At 32.7% G+C, this 18,698-nt stretch overlaps 1 protein-coding gene and 1 long non-coding RNA gene across 2 annotated transcripts; one reads left to right on the top strand and one right to left on the bottom strand.

Annotated features, from left to right (window-relative positions):
• Positions 1-518: 518 nt before the first annotated feature.
• LOC108226957 (uncharacterized) lies at positions 519-1,230 on the bottom strand. The gene is made up of 2 exons (XR_001807761.2): positions 968-1,230; positions 519-858 (listed from the first exon to the last, which is right to left on the bottom strand). It is a non-coding gene; the product is annotated as an uncharacterized LOC108226957 (long non-coding RNA).
• A 9,292-nt stretch (positions 1,231-10,522) lies between these two features.
• LOC108227400 (probable galactinol--sucrose galactosyltransferase 2) lies at positions 10,523-16,811 on the top strand. Its single transcript, XM_017402520.2, has 14 exons — positions 10,523-10,725; positions 11,751-11,973; positions 12,334-12,575; positions 12,838-12,928; positions 13,071-13,119; positions 13,221-13,312; positions 13,404-13,511; positions 13,628-13,750; positions 14,256-14,808; positions 14,982-15,049; positions 15,189-15,323; positions 15,404-15,621; positions 16,062-16,150; positions 16,238-16,811. Exons 2-14 carry the CDS (start codon positions 11,783-11,785, stop codon positions 16,598-16,600), a joined length of 2,322 nt encoding a protein of 773 aa, XP_017258009.1. The 5' UTR covers positions 10,523-10,725; positions 11,751-11,782; the 3' UTR covers positions 16,601-16,811.
• Positions 16,812-18,698: the final 1,887 nt, after the last annotated feature.

Here is an 18,698-nt window from a genome sequence, read left to right as displayed (position 1 = left end):
ACAATTTGATAAAATAAACATCACTTTGGAAGGTGATGATCAATTCTTGGATACAGTTTATGTATAAACATGCAACTTTTCGCAAAAGTAAAAAGTGATGAGCAATTCTGTTGGCAAATGGTTGGTTGACAAGATAAATGAAAACATCACTCGTCTTTGCAACAACACTTTGTAATGATTAACAAGTAAAAGACAGCCGCATTAACGTTAAACATAATCATTTACTCTGACTACTTAATCTACGGCTCCAGTCCATTAACGTTAAACAAGTAAAAAGTACAGTATAACTCAATTTTGTTAATATACATGATTTTTGATGATTCCAGAAAACATAAATTGGATAGGAATGGTTAATGTTCATTTCTTTCTGCTCGTTTTGCTCGTAGCAGTTGGTCCAGATAAGAAAAATGAATAATGGGTAAGTTGTTTGAGTCCTCCTTAATTAAGTACAACGAATTAATTTCATCGCTCATAAAGATATGAAAATTGCCGACTAAATACAGTAAATGTACCCGATAAAAAAACACAAAAAATTAAAAAATATTAATCAGACCAAGAAAACTATACATATTTGAAATGAATATCAATAGATATACAAATAAAGATCTCTGAAATCACAAAAAGAGAGTCGTTCTTCGATTATATGTGAAACTACTGTAATAAATATTGAGATTGATGGGCGTGACAGGCTGTGTTGTATGAGGTTAAATAAATTACAACAACAAAAGTAGTAAAGTACTGTAGATATTTTTACAGATGTAGGGATGAGCTTCATCTCTACATATTTAAAAAAATCAGATAAATCCCTTGAAGGCCACCCATTATCCTTGCTTGCCACCTCATCATGCGGGTATATTACTATATCAAGCATGAGTGCATGTTATGAAAAAGAATTCAAGATGCATGTAATTTAGACTCTGAATTCTGATACTATGAATGAAATATTATTAATTTTATGATATATTACCAAATTCTAAGCTAAAGCGCATCCAAAACTTCAAAAGTAATTTGACTTTGCCATTATCGGTAGGAACTAAGAAGGAATAGTTGGTGAAGATTTTAGATCTATGTTTGCGAACATTGCTGTATTTTGGACCCAGGCATGAAATGCTGACAAAAGTTGGTGGACAATCGGATTACAGAGCATTCCGTGTGTGCAATTGCTATAATCCAGCACCACAATATTTCATACTTGTCCAAACTATCAAATATATACAAACAATAATATTATTAATAATTATTACCAAAACTGTGGAAAAATCGATTTGAAACGTGCAAAGTTGACAGATGTATTACATGTGTAGTTACGTGAGGATGGTTTCTTCTTACGTGTAATAATCTTTTTTAATTTGATTGATTACTAATAAAATAAATGGTTTTTCTAGTGTGTACCTATGCTAAGCGCGGAATTTTATAAGTTTGATTTATTTTTATTAACCCTCTGCATATACAACCATCATACCAATCAAAATTTCTCAAACATATAAAATTCAGCACTTAGCATGTGCACATGGAGACACACTAAACAAACCCTAAAATAAAAATACGCAGGAGTACAAATGTATGGATAATGCATTAAGAAAAGTTTGTGGTGGCAAAAGCCACAGCGTTGATGATCTGGCCTAGTCCTCGCCGCACGAACTTATTGATAATTTGATACGGGGCTTGTCAAAAATGTGTTGCTGCAGCCAACAAAATTAAGTACATGCACGTTCTGGGAACTCACCATCTGACGTGTTTCTGAGCCGGAGCATCAAAATCTTCTCTTCTAAGTAAGTTGCGTGACCCGTGGTGCATGACTTGCGGTATGGAGATTTTGACTTATAATCGTCAATAAAACTGTCGGATCATTTCTTACACGACAGATTGGATGGTAGATAAATATCTTCGAGGCAACAACTGTACAAAACTAGGTACAATTACAAATCTACATATACTGGTAGGTTGTATATAAGTCTTCAAAAATAAAGCGGAATTAGTCGGAGTTCGAGCACTTTGCAACTTCAAAATTCATTCGATGTGTTATAATTAAGAAATATATATTATATATTTTGACGACGTTTTTTCTTGTTAAAATTTTAGTCATCCTTCATGTTGGTTATATCCGTTAAACTAGTGAAATTTCAATATATTTATCATCATATTAAAAAAAAATGTTGTTTCCGTTTTAAATTATAATGTCTTTTTTGACCTTTTTATAGTTAATTTGATGAATTTTAAATGATGTTTACACAAATTATGTGATTGTAAAAGTAAAATTATATTTTTCACCTAATTTGATTTTTAAATTCTTATAATATTATGAAATTAATGTGTACAATTCAGTTAAAAATGAGTTAAATTATCAAAGAAAAGTCAAAATTTGACAAAACAGATGGAGTTTATTTTATTTGTGACGGTTTGAAATAATAATAAAATTATTATTTTTAAATATAACCAATCACTCTAGTCATCCTCATCTTGCAAGTTTTTTTAAAAAAAGTGATCATATGTTTATATATTACTTTGATCAATTAATCTCGTTGAGATAGGTTTTAATGTGCTCATATAACACCACTTTATATTTGATATCGGTCATAATTTAACAATGTAATTTTATAAATTTTAATTTTGAACCAGCAAACTTAAAAAAGAACATATACTCCCTCTGTCCCAGTCATTTGTATACAAATGGCTGGGACACGAAAACCAAGAAATTGTGTAAGAAATGAGTAAAGTTAGATGAAAAGTGAGTATAGTGGTGGGACCCATTTATATTTAATGATAGATTTCAGATAGTGGAGGAAATTAATGGGTGTAATAGTGTTTATATTATTATAGAATGGAGATAGTGGAAAAAAGTAGCTGGTGTAATGATTTTTTATATTATAAAAATTTACTACTTTTGGAATGTATACAGGACGTCCCAAAAAGGAAACTGTATACAATTCATTGGGACGGAGGGAGTAACTATTTTAGAATTTTAAAATTCTAGTGGCACCACCAACTACAACATTTTTAAACTGAGAAGTGAGACCACTAGCGGAGATCGTCAAGTTTTAAAGAGTATTTAAAATTTATAAGTATATTGTATGACGCCAACATCCCCTCCTGTCAAAATAACATCGTCTCTCCTGATGGACCTGATCCACCTCATCTTTTATAGTATTATGCTGTGGCATTTGGTCTTATTTGGAGCGTAGAAATCTCGCATTTTAATTATTTTTTATGTTTGATATTGCCTTTCATTATTATATAAATTGTGGTCAAGACTCAAGACTCTAGATTTCGAGCAGGGTGGGCTGCATAGGATTCAGGCTGACATGGAATTGCATAGGATTGAAGTGGAGTAGTATATTCAGGCTGACATGGAATTGCATAGGATTGAAGTGGAGTGGGTCCGTCCAAACCAAACAACTTTGTTGTGGGATACTGCTCCTACACTACTTTTCCTCCGTTTCTGTGTTGGTCAGATTTTATATGCTACTCTACGATTCTACATGCTACGAATCTGCACTAGGCATGGATCACTCCTCCTTCCTAGGGTGGGAATCTGTTGGCGTCATTCTCGCCGAATCTGAAATTTTATTTCGTGTCGAATTTAATTTTAAACACTGCTCTCTCTCCCTTTCATTTCTTTACCGTTACTATTTTGGGATGTTCCTCTCATTAAATGTTACTATAAATAGTAAATTTTTCCCATCATTACACCCACTATCTTCCCCTACTATCTCATATTTAAAAATAAAAACTACTATTACACTCACTACTTTCCTCCACTGTCTCAAATCTATTACTTCCTTCGTCTCTGTTTATCTGTCCACTTTTAACATTTTCATGCATATTAAGAAAATTTAAGTTTGATAAGAAACTTCCATCAATACACTTATTTAATGCCTTAATTGTAGGAAAATACTAGTGAGATTACTCCATTATCCAATACAAATGTGATGAATCAGTGAATAGTAGTCATGATATTTATTGCTAGAAAAACAAAGTCAAAGACTCTTCAGGTTATTAAATGAAAAATTTTGCTTTGATTATATAAATGAACAGATAAATAGGGACAAATTTTTTACTTCTAAAGTTGACAGATAAATAGGGACGGAGGGAGTATTAAAAATTGATAGCTTTTCATCTAATTTTACTCATTTTTCATACATTGTCTTGATCTCCGTGTCTCCCTCCAATGTAAACAATTGAGGGGCACACAGGGAATAGTTTCTACGTTTTCTAGCCTTCAAAAAGATGTATAGGATTGAGCTATTAACCAAAAAACCCAACTAACTTGTCATTTTTTTGCCAATAAACCTTTAAATCTTTTTTTTCTTAAACAACCCATTAAACTTTGCTCAATCTTTGAAAAAAATTTAACTAGAGTTAATTATAGTTGATGTGGACTAACCATGATCATCACAAATCTTATGTGACAATATGATTACAATTAATCAAAAAATAAGAAAAATAAATAAATTTTTTACTCAAGCCTCATAAGACCAAAGAACCGCCAAAACATCACCTAGGTAGCATTTTGGTGTCCAGATATTATATTCGCACCACGACCTCCTGTTCCTCTGTGTAGTAAAGCTTCAGATACAGCTCATTTTTATTTGGTCAGGACCTTAGGAGGCTGGTTGGGTAGCCAAAGGATTTGACAATCAATTTCCTTACTCTATTATGTTTTGGCCCTCATAAATGTCGAGTTACAAACAAGGTCCATTTCGTTTTGAAGCGTAAAAACCCCAAGAGTTTGTTGAGCATCATGTTAAGTTCCCACCATCTGTGTCGTCTGACAAATTAGTCTAACAAATTAATCCAGTGTGCACTGTAATTTTGAAGCCCGACAATGAATTAAGAATCTTGGTTGATAGGGAAGAGAAAAAGAAGGTCATTTCTTGTCTGTGGACGATTTTTATCCAACCCTAATCCCAGCAAAGACAACTCCTGATTCAGATGACAAGAAACCTATAGATTAGGACAGAGAAAACCATCGGATCTTCTTTGGATTTATATTAATTAAAATATTATAAATGATTAAAAGATAAATTATTATTGAATAGACATGACATGGCAGACACGTGTAATGAATAGGCGTTATGTGGCACACGCGTGTATAAAAAGATACAAGTCATGGAGAGATACTTGACAAGTCAGATTAGAATATTAACTATGGTTTGTTTTGTATTTTTTTATATGATTTTAATAAAGTTTGTTGGAGTTGTTAGTGAAGAGAAAAGTTTAAAAGTTTTTTGGCAAAAAAATGACAAGTTCGTTAGGTTTTTTGGTTAATAGCTTTATAGGATTATATAATATCTCTAGCTCGGTGAAATAATGATTCACTCGCTTATTAAATAATGATTCACTCGCTTATTAATGATTGAACATGTATTTTATGTTAGACAAGCATCTCAAATTTTTTTTAAGCAGAAGAGAAGACGACATGTTACATAATTGAGACTCGAGAGTGAGCGGATTAGAGAGAAGCAGAGTGTTATATTAACACTTGCATAGATTACGACTAATTCTTGTTTAAACCTCTATAATTCGAAAGTGACACCGGATTTTATCCTGATTAGGTCACTATAAAACAACACGCACTCAGGTAATCAGGTTTAGGGGTGAGCAAAACCGAACCGGAACCGAAAAACCGAACCGAACCGTGTAAATTCGGTTCGGTCCTAATTTTCTGAAAATTCGGTCCATTCGGTCCGGACCGAATAGACCGAAATAAAGTTCGGTCCGGTCCGGTCCGTAAAAAAATATTTCGGTCCGGACCGAATAGACCGAAATATATATGATTTTAATTAATATTTATATTATATATCTTATATGTTATAATTATAATATCTAATTTGTAAATTTAATTATATCTATGTTTAATGAATTGGGGGTGATTAATTAATATGAAAATTTTAAAATAAAAGATGAATTTTAGTTTTATTTATAATATAATTTTTTATTTTAAAAATAATTTCGGTTCTTTCGGTCCGGACCGGACCGAACCGAATTATTTTGGTTCGGTCCGGTCCGGTCCATTATAAAACTTCGGTCCGGTTCGGTCCGAAAAAAATTAAAACTTCGGTCCTCGGTCTATTCGGAAAACCGGACCGACCGAATGCTCACCCCTAATCAGGTTTACGCTAAATTTAAGTTAAAGGCGGTGAGTCTCGTACGTAATTTATAAACTAAACATCGAGCAGTGTGCAAATTTATTAAAATAAGCAATCATTGCATGCAAATAATGCACAATTTATAGTATTATAAATGGGTTTCATTAGTGGTTTGAATTACCTTCACAACCGTATTTCAGTTCTGATCGGAGAGTCTTATTGATTGAATTTAATATTTAAGAGCATAAAGTTATTTTTCATTTTGTTTATTATTTATTTCTATGATAAAATATATATTTGTTTAGAAGAAAATAAGTTAAAAAATTATTTAAATCATGGGCTAGTATGAAGTATTTTCTTGAAATAACTGATTTTGTTTTTTATAATTTTATATGATAAAATATCATCATTTATATAGCTTATCAAAATTAATATTGTTATTGTTATATTATAACAATTAATAAATTATTCAACTAATAATCTTTGCTACATACTCAAGGTTTAACTTAAAAAATCATTAGTTCAAATTTGCTCCTTTAAGTCTGTGATTTGAAAGATACAAAATGATTCTTTATTAATAATATTAATGTTTGATCATGTATATATATATAATATAATTATAAATAAAATAAAATATGTACATTAACTAGATATCACCCGCTCGAGATAAATCATTATCTTGTGTATTACCTTTGTATTTTTTATTTAATTATAAAACTATATTATGTATGAGTTTTTTCAATTTATCGCGGAGAAAATAATATAAACTTGCATAAGTATGATTGAATCTTACATGGTGCTTCTCCGAAACTAGTTGAGATATCATCTACGTACACATCGCGTTGCAACAATACAGTCCGTCAGATATTTCAGAAAGCTGACTTAAAATATGCAACCGGCCACAAGTCCCGTCAGAAACACTGAAACACACACCAGGTTTTGTGCAGATAAAAAAACAGTCTCGGTAGATGCATTATTGCTTGCTTTGGCTTTAAGAAAATTATTTATTTTGAGACTCTGCAAAATATAATTTCATTATATTTTATTAGTTTTTTCAAATAAACATATTAAATTTTTATTCAGATAATTTTTTTTGAAAAAATATTATAAAATTATTTTATAGCAATCTTAAAATACGTGTAAGACAAAACCCAAGTATATGATCTGTGAGTCGGCACAGGTACATATCGGACCTATGAATCTATACTTTGAAGTCCAATTTATAATGAGAATGTTAAATCGGTAGATTCAGATCCGATGCATAAAAAACGCCAACTTTATAATTTCTTAACTTTGTGCCTGGATTCACTTGTTCACTCTCACGTGATTAACAGTGTCATGTCTTTTCTGTTGGAGCAACACACTATTCAGATTTCAGGGTACCAAGAATGAAAATTTTACTCCTTAGACTGTGTTCACTTCATGGAATAGAATGAGGGGAGAATGTAATGAAAATTTATATAGAAGTTTTAAGGAGAAAAAAGAAAATATGAAATAATAGTGACAAAATATGAATGTAATTAAATTTTTTGTGAGTAAGATTGTGAAGAAACATGGTATAGAAAAGGAATGAGCATTCTTTCCAAAACATGTGGGTTCAAGTTATAGTTAAAATAATAAGATTGGAATGATCGAAGGAATGAAAATTATTTACATTTTCTTTGATGAACACCATTTTAGAGTACAAAATTCATTCCATTCTCCCTCTATTCCATTCACTCCAAGTGAACACAACCTTAGTGTCTCAATATATAGGTCCAGTTTGAAAAAAAAATTTTGTCCCAAAATACTTGTCACTTTCTTATTTCAATACAAATTTATCTACATATTACTTGTGATTTTTTTGAAACTCAACATTATTCTCATTTCTCAATTCACTAAATCCCTATATTTTATTGTGATTTTTTTGAAACTCAAACTATATTCTCACTTATCAATACACTAATTAATGATACATGAGATAAGATTCTTTCTAATTAATTTTTTTTTAATATGTGTGTTTATTCCAAAATGAATATATAAATTGAGACAGAGGGGTAATTATTAGTAGATGCTATCATGCTAATTCCAAAGAAAGCTAAAGCCCCCGCCTTCATTCAAAATTTAATTGTTTGTTCTAAAAAATGTACAGTGAAAAGTCTTGTAATTATAATTTTTAAAAACTTTTTTCTTAGAAAACAAGTGAAAATCTATTTCAAAAATTTAAAAATAATTAATTGAAAACAGTTTTTATTATAAAAACAATCTTAGAACAGTTAAGTATCCTGAGAAAAAACTATAATTTAAATATCAAACATTATTATCATTTTCCAATTTAGCTCTAAACACGAGTATGGTAAAAGAATATTTTATCTGTGAATAATTTTTAAAAATTACATTAAACAAAACCTTAAAATCATAATTAAGCTGGTCAGTACTTGCTATAATCTATATACAGGTACGAGCATCTTCATTAATCATGGAAATCATTAACTAAAAATTATTAATACATATGTTAAAACTAAGCGCAAGGAAGAAAATTGACGTTTGAAACACAGGTTAGGGCAAGACTGGAAAAGGAGGTGGTGTGATCGCCAGCTCAAAGCAGAGTGTCGGGGAAAATTAAAACTTATCGCTGGAATTATGGTTGGACTGTAACAACAAATATAAGAAGCATGACTCCGCTCTGACTCAGCATTCAGATTTAGCAAGCGGCTGTCAATCAATCTCATCCATTTCGAAACAAGCTACTGCTGCTGGATCTTTATTATTGTACTATTATTAGACCACCTCTTTACACTTTCCACACGTGTCACTTCCTTATTTGATACAACTTCTCCACCTCTAAGAGCATCTCCAACCATCTAAAACCCTTGGCTAAAAGCTGAGTTGACATACTTAAAATAAAAAAATTTAGCCAACAGCTCCAAAAACTTAACTCCAACCATGCTCACCTGTTGTCTATAAATTTAGCCAACCTCCTATGGATGGCTAAATTTGTCGAACCTCTACAGGTCTGTAAGAAAATCTGTAGGAAGATTGTACATCATTTATTACCATATTCAACTGATATATTCTATTTTAACAATTTAAAATATTAATAACATATTATTTTTAAATTATAGCCAACCAATATAGCCAATACCATTGAAGCAAAATGTCTTACAGGTTCAGCAAATTTTACATAATGTCTTACAGGTCCAATTTAGCCAACGATTATAACCAACGCGGTTGGCGATGCTCTAACTAACAGGTCGCATCCAGTCCAGACCCACCCCCAGGTGTTGTGTCCGAAATTCTACACCTTTTAATTTGTGTATTATATTTTAAAGTTACTTCTGTACACACAACGATGTAAAAAAAAAAATATTTGCTTAGATTTAAATTCCGATGTAAAATGCAGGGTTCTGGAACTTTAGTGGTTTTAGAATTTTAAAAACATATTTGCTATATATTTTTTATTTAAATAAGATTAAATGATTGTAAAATTGAAAATAAATAATAAATATTATATATATAAAAGTTCCAGATATATTATCTAAAATATTAGAATTCACCATTTTTCATTTGGTTATACTAGCGTTGAAGAAAAATGTGTATAATTTAACAATTTTTTTTTTTTTTTACTTTCTCGATACATATTTAGAGGTATCCATTTGATATTTTATACGACTTTGATGATCAAAATGTTACCTCTCAAACATTTATATTACTTAACCCTAAAATAAAGAATGATGTTATTCGTTAAAACCTTGTCCCAATTTTTTTTCCTAAATAATGTGATAAACAAATAATCGATATTAATTTGATAATTTATATACATATGGAGTTTCATTATTAATAATCTGGGACAACCAAACAACTAGTATTTGCAAAATAAAACTGAAACAAATTTTTAGTTATTTTAATTTCCTAAAAATAAAAAATACAAATTATACATATATAAAGATGATTTATAAATTTCCTTGAAATTTTTTTTTTTATATAAATTTAGTCGGTTAACACGGCTAAATTATACTTATGGGGTAGGTGTTTTTTGTTCTTACCCCTTACTCCCTCTGTCCTAATCAATTGTATACGTTTCTTACCCCTTACTCCCTCTGTCCTAGTCAATTGTATACGTTTCTTTTTCACTGCTCGACACGCTTTTTAAGGCACTTATAAAACATAGTTCTACAACTTATTTTTAAGATTTTCTTTTTTTGTATAAAAGTATAAATGTTATACTTTTATACAGAAAAAGAAAATTTTAAAAATAATTTACAGAACTATACTATATTGAAGCATTAAAGTCCGTGCCGCGCCCCGTGTATATTATTGACTGGGACGGAGGGAGTAGTTGATTATCCACCGTACATTTTTCCCTTTCTCTAAATAACCCAAGATTAAAAATAAAGCGAAGACCCCAGGAAATTGGAAACAACCTCCCCTCACGACTATATAAACCCTGCTCTCCTCCCTTCTTCTCTCATTCATTCAACTCATTATTTATCATCACCCCGTTTCACTTCGTTTCTTCATTCAACAAACCCCGTTACTCTACATTTCTTCCCTAGATTCACTCCCCTCTCTCTCCTCTCTCATTCCTTCACATTATATTCACACGCTAAAACACTTTCAGTTTTCACACATTTTCACGCTGCTTCAACATCTCAAGGTGAGTTCGTTTCTGTCAATCTTTAACTTCTTTTCCTCTTTATGATCAAGCAAACATGTTTATGTATAATTATAATTTGTATAATTAGGTGTGTTTATGTAGATTTATTTCCCGGGGTTTTTAGAGGTTATTTACTGTTTAGATCGGTGGGAGATGAGAGAGAAAACTGATCAACGGCTGAGATTAACTTCTGAGAACTGATCTTAGATCGACGGCTCAGATTTGCTTAACTTTTAAATAATCTATCCATATTGTCCGATTCTGTACATACGCACATATAAATAGATGCATAGTATAGATATAACGGCGTGGATTCAGATGCATCACACAATGTTTATGTCATCAGACGACGACCACGGCGGCGGCGGTGGCGGTTTGACTTTTCCGGCGAACTCTGACCTCTTTAACTTGCGCCGACATTTAAAATTTTGAGATATCAACATATATATTATAAGTATACAGATATGTATACGCTTTGCTTAGCTTCAGTTCCTACCTGTTTTAAGAGATTCAACACAACACGAATTGTCTATAACTGTAGAGGTAATTCCACCGCTGTTATTATATACGTTTTCTTAACAATTAAGCTTACACGTCTTGTAAATGAGCACGAGTATAAGTTTTAACAAATTTCGGGGCAAACGAGAATCGAACACATTGTTATTATGTTATTTACGGTTAACAACACGTATTTTTTTCTAATTAGTTGAAATTATTATTTATTTATGGAAAGTCGGAAACAAACATTGCAACTGATTTGGTACCAAGTTGTAGTTGCGTAACTGACTTCTTCTGAAATAAATGTGTACATTTTTTTGTCATTTTTATATAGGTGCAGTTCTGGTGTTACAAGTTTGATGTATTTATTATAGCTGAAAATATAGAAATGATGAGTTGAAAACCTGTTAAATTAAATTGTGAGTGTTTACATGAGGCTGCGGTTTATATTAATTTTGTTTTATACTGCGAAATTGAATATAAGTTGTTAGCTCTGGTCTGATTACGTTTTTGCTTATTGACTGTAGCTAATTTTCCGCAACTATTTGAGTGTGCAAAAATGACAATTACACCAAAGATTTCCATTGATAACGGTGACCTGGTAGTGCATGGGAAAACTGTGCTCAAGGGGGTTCCGGACAACATTATGCTGACTCCAGGATCTGGAGCTGGACTGGTCTCGGGGGCTTTCATTGGTGCTACGGATACTAGTAGTAAAAGCATCCATGTCTTTCCCGTGGGTGTATTAGAGTAAGCACCAAAGTTTCCTTTCTAATTTGCTGTTATGTCTGTGTGTAATGATGTGGTTACTCTTTTCTATTGCTATGAAGTATTAATAGCCTACAAATGAAAAGATGAGAATATAGTTTCCAAAACACAACTCCAATATGAATTGAAAATGCTAAGCATTAAATTTTACTTGTTCGATTTGGGCAACAGTCACTTGTCTCTCATATGAGGAACTTTTTTTTAAAAATTTTAATAATCTACTCTTGCATTTAATTACTCTGTTCCACGTCTCATGAGGTCATTCGAAGTCTAGTAACACATTTCTATTCAGTGATTACAAACCAATCAATTGAAGTTAACATTTCTATTGAACTGTATCAGGGGTCTTCGTATTATGTGCCTTTTCCGTTTTAAAGTTTGGTGGATGACTCAGAGAATGGGAACGTGCGGAAAGGATATTCCATTTGAGACACAGTTTATGCTTGTTGAGAGCAAAGAGAGCCTTGACGGAGAAAGTGAAGGCCCAACTATCTACACAGTGTTCCTGCCTCTTCTTGAAGGCCCATTCCGTGCTGTTCTTCAGGGAAATGACAAGAATGAACTAGAGATTTTCCTAGAGAGTGGTAAGTTGTTCATGTAATTGAGTTATATTTAGTTGTCATGCACTAGCCTTGACAAGAGCATGATTTATTTCAGTTATAACTTACATCAAGCTATTTCAATCGGGTCCTTGAATTTCAGAATTTTGGTGTCTAGATATCTTGAATAAGTTGTATTTATGACCACAATAACAGCAAAGCAACAACTTACTACCCACCATATTAATTCTGACATAGGGAAGAAAAAGCAGATTCTGGAGATTAATGGTTAATTTTCTTTTTGTAGGTGATAATGCTGTTGAAACCAACCAAGGAATTTCCCTCGTCTACATGCATGCTGGAACCAACCCCTTTGAAGTCATCAATCAAGCTGTAAAGTAAGTCTGGAGACGGTCACTTGCGTGTATCATGTACTGTGTATTATCTGGATGATCCAAATTGTGATATGCTCCGATTTTGTTTCTGGTAAAACTGTCCACTGGAAATATAGAAGTTAATATTTGTCTGCTTGTGCTACAGGGCTGTGGAACAACACTTGCAAACTTTTCGTCACCGAGAGAAGAAGAAGGTCAGAACTTCTAACTATTTGATTTGTCAAGAACTTTGCTAAGGGTTTCTTACCCTATATTTAAGTCAATCCTAATTTTGGAATTTTCTTGGCGTTTTCAGTTGCCCTCCTTCATTGATTGGTTTGGGTGGTGCACATGGGATGCCTTCTACAAGGATGTCACAGCTGAAGGTGTTGATGAAGGGCTTCAAACGTAAGAAAGAACAGTCAACATTGTAACCTCTTTCTTTATTCCAAAATGTATAGAAATGGAATACTGAATTGTATTGTGGTCATTTCTGCAGCTTGTCTGAAGGCGGTACTCCAGCAAGATTCCTAATTATTGATGATGGTTGGCAACAGATAGAAAACTTGAACGAGGTTGTCAATGATGATGGTCATGACGGAGCAGAGTAAGACCCCTCTCTCTCTCATACCAAAGAAGTGTCTCGGCATATTTGGTGTTTGTTGTTATCTAATTACGCAGCATGTCATTAACTTCTTTGGTCCACCTTAATTAAAATTGCAGGTTTGCGATTAGGCTGACAGGAATCAAAGAGAATGAAAAGTTTCAAAAGAATGGGAAACATGATAACCACGTCCCAGGCTTAAAGCTTGTTGTGGATGACGCGAAGAAGCGGCATAATGTTAAGTACGTTACACACATTGTTGTTAAAGTTATGTTTGTTTCTGCGTTCTTGCTTTCCCAAACATCCTTATGAACTTTCTTTCAAAGTCTATTAAACCTATTCTAGAATTTGAAATGTGGTATAGATCAATCTATAAACTAGTATAGCCCAGCAAACTATCACCGTTATCCCTGTGAATCTTATTATATTCCATAATGTAAGATCACTTGCCGTTGCATAATAGTATATGTACAAATCTGAATCATTATATTTTTGAACTGCGAGAGCTTTCGTACAGCTTACTTAACTTATCTCTTGGCCTTCTTTTGCTGTCTTCCCAGGAGGTGATAATTCATTAGCATTAGTTTATGCACTTAAATAAATATTTTCATCACCATTCAGACCTTTGGAAAATGATTTAAAACCTTGATAGTCATTCAGAGTAAAATTTATAAGCTATAGAGTCTTTTCCTTTTGAAGTAATGCAATTTGCATTCTTGTGTTTGACCAATGCCTTGTTTGGTATAGGAATGTTTACGTGTGGCATGCACTGGCCGGTTACTGGGGTGGAGTTCGACCATCTGGAGCAGGTTTGGAACACTATGACAGTACTTTGGCATACCCTGTCCAGTCTGAAGCAATGTTGGGAAATGAACGCGACATGGTACTCGACAGTCTTAAAGTTTTTGGCCTGGGTTTGGTGCATCCCAAAAAGGTCTTCAAATTTTACAATGAGCTTCATGCATACCTGGCTTCGTGTGGAGTTGATGGAGTGAAAGTTGATGTCCAGAATGTTATTGAGACCCTTGGTGCTGGCTATGGGGGTAGAGTTTCTCTAACTCGCATGTATCACCAGGCTCTGGAAGCCTCCATTGCACGAAACTTTCCTGACAATGGATGTATTTCCTGTATGTGCCATAATACTGATGGACTATATAGTGCCAGTCAAACTGCTGTAGCGAGAGCTTCTGATGACTTCTTTCCTCATGACCCTGCTTCCCACACCATTCACGTGTCCGCTGTGTCCTACAACAGTCTGTTCCTTGGGGAATTCATGATACCGGACTGGGATATGTTTCACGTAAGTATAGCTGCATAACAGTAGGAGATACCTTTTAATTGGCCATCTCATATATATATACACTCGCACATTATATACAGAGGAAAAACAAGAAAGGATTACTGATATTGTGATTAAGTGAGAACTCCCAGAATTAATTGTTTGACAAACTTATCTTTTTTATTCTATTGCAGAGTCTCCATCCAGCAGCTGAATATCATGCTGCAGCTCGTGCAGTTGGCGGGTGTCCAGTATATGTGAGGTACATTACTACTTATGTCCTTGGTTGAGCTTTTACTTATGATTTATCCTTTAGCGGACTATAAAGATTCAAAATGAAGATTGCCAGTATTTGTTTTTGCATTAAAAAAAAATAATTAAATCTTGGTTTCTCTCCGTAGTGACAAGCCTGGCAACCACGATTTCAAGATTTTAGAGAAGTTGGTCCTCCCTGACGGATCTGTGCTCCGTGCACAATTGCCTGCCAAGCCCACTCGTGATTGCCTCTTTGTTGATCCAACTAGAGATGGAGCCAGGTTTGCTATTTTATATCATACCTTGCTTATTTCATTATTATCCAATGAACAAAACTTAATCATTATCCTTTGTTTTGCAGCTTACTGAAAATTTGGAACATGAACAAGTGCACTGGTGTGGTCGGCGTGTTCAACTGCCAAGGGGCTGGTTGGGATAAGGTGACTAAGAAGACTCTCATCCATGATCCATCTCCTGGAGCGCTCACAACTTTTGTGACAGCTACTGATGTTGATGCCATTGCTCAAGTTGCTGGGTCAAGTTGGAGTGGAGAGAGCATAGTGTATGCCCAAAAATCAGGTAACTTGTGCAGCATTTGTAGATGGCATGGCATTACTAAGGGATTTGCATTTAGACATAAAGTTGATTGGAGGGAAGTCTCCAAATTGAAAACCTTAATGGCTTAAATAAATTTGAAATTGACCTGGCAAGACATATAATACATGAGTTTCCCTTGTGATCATCCTCGGTCCTTTTGATTTGTGCACAACCAAACCAAAATTATCTTTTACAAGATGAAGTCTTAAAAAGGGATACATCACTGATGCAATAACAACTGCTATCTACGATATAAATACATTTATAAGTGTAATCTAGTGACAACATAGTTTAATTATGAAGAACTTAAAAATGCTAGTGCAGGATTACTAACAGTTTGTCTTTTACCTTGAGCATCTTTGTATCATACTTTTTAGCTAGATTGTTTCACCTAACATGCTTAATTTTTTTGTATTTAATAGGGGAAGTAACTCGTTTGCCGAGCGGTGCATCAATCCCCGTGACGCTCCATGTTCTAGAACATGAACTCTTCCATATCTGTCCTCTCAAGGTGAGTCCTTTTAATGAGTAACATTCGTTTATTTACCATCTATCACTCAAGTTAAGGTAGACTCAATAATTATGGTCTTTGTTGCAGGAAATCACACCCAGCATTTCCTTTGCTGCAATTGGTTTGCTGGACATGTTCAATACTGGCGGTGCTGTTGAGGAAGTTGAAGTACATATGTCTTCAGAGAAAAATTCTGAGCTCTTCGATGGTGATGTTTTGTCCGAGGTGACCACTCATTTAAGCGAAAACCGATCACCATCTGCTGCAATTGCACTCAAGGTCAGGGGACGTGGCCGATTTGGTGCTTACTGTTCCCAGCCCCCTTTGAAATGCACTGTGGGGAATATAGATACCTCATTTATCTATGATGCTGATACTGGATTGGTGTCGCTGAATATCCCCGTACCGGAAAAGGAAATGTACAGATGGCATATTGAAATCCAAGTCTGAGTAATCATTTATTCATTTTTTTTAATTAGTCATTTAAGCTGCATAGGCTGGTCCATCATGTTGGAGGTAGAAGTTAGTAGGAGGATCAGGAAATGTATTGCATTGCTCGACTGCACTGAGGGTCCGAGTGCGACTCCTGTTGTAGAATTCTTGTGTCGCATATTAGTTTTCTGAAATAAAAATGCGTGGCTATACATGCCTTAATTTTCCACTGCCTTGTGTTGTTCATTTGTTCTTGTTAGTAGCAACTCTGCACAAATTCGAACCAGATATAATATATCTCTTTTTTTTTTTTTTTTTTTTAAATGAGAATGAATCTCAACCAATAATTCTTTCATTCAAGAAAACTTATCATCTAACCATTGGACATGCAAGATGACCGGAAAAATTTAGATAATAAAACTTTAATGTCCGAAAAGAAAAACCCGTCTTCTTCCGAGCATCCTCAAAATATAAACAAATGAAGCAGGGAGAATATAAGTCCATATATATGACTGATTATATATATGTATTTTAAAAAAAAAGATAAGATATCCAATAAATAATAATTATTAAAATCATGTGTATATCATTTCAAGTAGTGAAAAGGAAATTAATTAAAGTCCCAACCAAATATAGATCTTTGGTGAGACGCGAAGAAAAAAAATAATATACCAAAATTATAAAATAACAATTATTGACAAGCCAACAAAATGGCACGTAATTGGAGCCAACAAAGTGGCACATAATTGCACCTTACAAGCCAATAATATGCCATCAATTATGGTCACGGTACAAAATTAGCCATCAATAGCATATCTCTTATTTAGTCATATAAGCTGCATTCAATATCTTCAGTTTAAAATAATGACTCATGTTTTATAGTGATTTATTGAATAAGTCATTGGCTAATTAATTTTTGTCAAAAAAGAAAAATTGGATAAATTATTTATTTTAGTGTTAAAAACAAATCATATAAATACTTAAATAATACAAAATAGTACAATCTTCCAACTTTTAATTAAATGTCAGTTTTAATTTATTTATTTTTTTGATTTTTTATTATATAAATAGACATTTTCATCGATCCTATCATATGAATTATTGTTTTATTTTATGAAAAGTATCCCGCAATACTCATTTTAAAAAGGAACATCCTTAGTAAAATTTTACTTTTTACTAATCGAACCTGAAATTTGTATCATATACAACATCACAGCTTCATCCATACCTCACCGTTTACCCCGATCGATAAGATCGGGACTAACAAGAATGGTCCGGACGGCACTACCACCGCCTCATGATCGATGAAATGGTAGAGATCAAATATGAGCAAGTCAGGTTACATATTTTTGTAATGGGCATTATGATGGCAAAAACAAACTAGGTATTGTGATGATACCTTTTGCCTTCAACTAGGGAATTATGCCCGCGCTTCGCGTGCGAGTAAATTATTAAAATTTTCATTAAAATGAGGTTGGAATTAACATTAGATTTTTAATCTTTATTTAGCATATTATGTATATTTAAAGGTATTACATCATCAAAAAATTAATTATTTGTGATATACAGTATTCCCTGTTAAAAATTGAGATTTATGCTAACAAAATATAGTGAAGTAATATTTGTATCTGAATTATACTTATTAATTTATTAATTTTTATATACTACAACATTTTTTTAAAATTAAAGATTCCGAATGATCAAATTTTAAGCTATATTTGCATAAAATTTTAAATTTAATTATAACGTCAGTGAGAATATCATTTTAAAAAATTTTGTTAAATATGATAACCAAAATTCTATGTTGATTCTAACAATTATTTGTTATACATTATATGAAAACCATGCTTGCACGTGCTAAGATCTTCAATAATTTTCAAACTTAAAAAGAAGGATTGTAAAAAATTATTGAAAAAAGGAAAAACGAAGGAAGATAAGCTTTTATTAATATTTATGATTGACATAAAAAGATACTAAAAATTTAAATACTTAATAAAATTTAGCGGTTCCAATGCTATTAATTTATATAAAAAAAATTATATATAATTATTTCAAACAACAATACCAAATGAAGATTACTCTTTATTATTATTAATTTCAGAATTTAAAAATCCTA

This window comes from Daucus carota, chromosome 6, assembly GCF_001625215.2.
Source record: "Daucus carota subsp. sativus chromosome 6, DH1 v3.0, whole genome shotgun sequence".
NCBI lineage: Eukaryota > Viridiplantae > Streptophyta > Magnoliopsida > Apiales > Apiaceae > Daucus > Daucus carota.
Note: the sequence above shows the minus strand (reverse complement) of the source record. Positions and strands in the feature narration are given on the sequence as shown.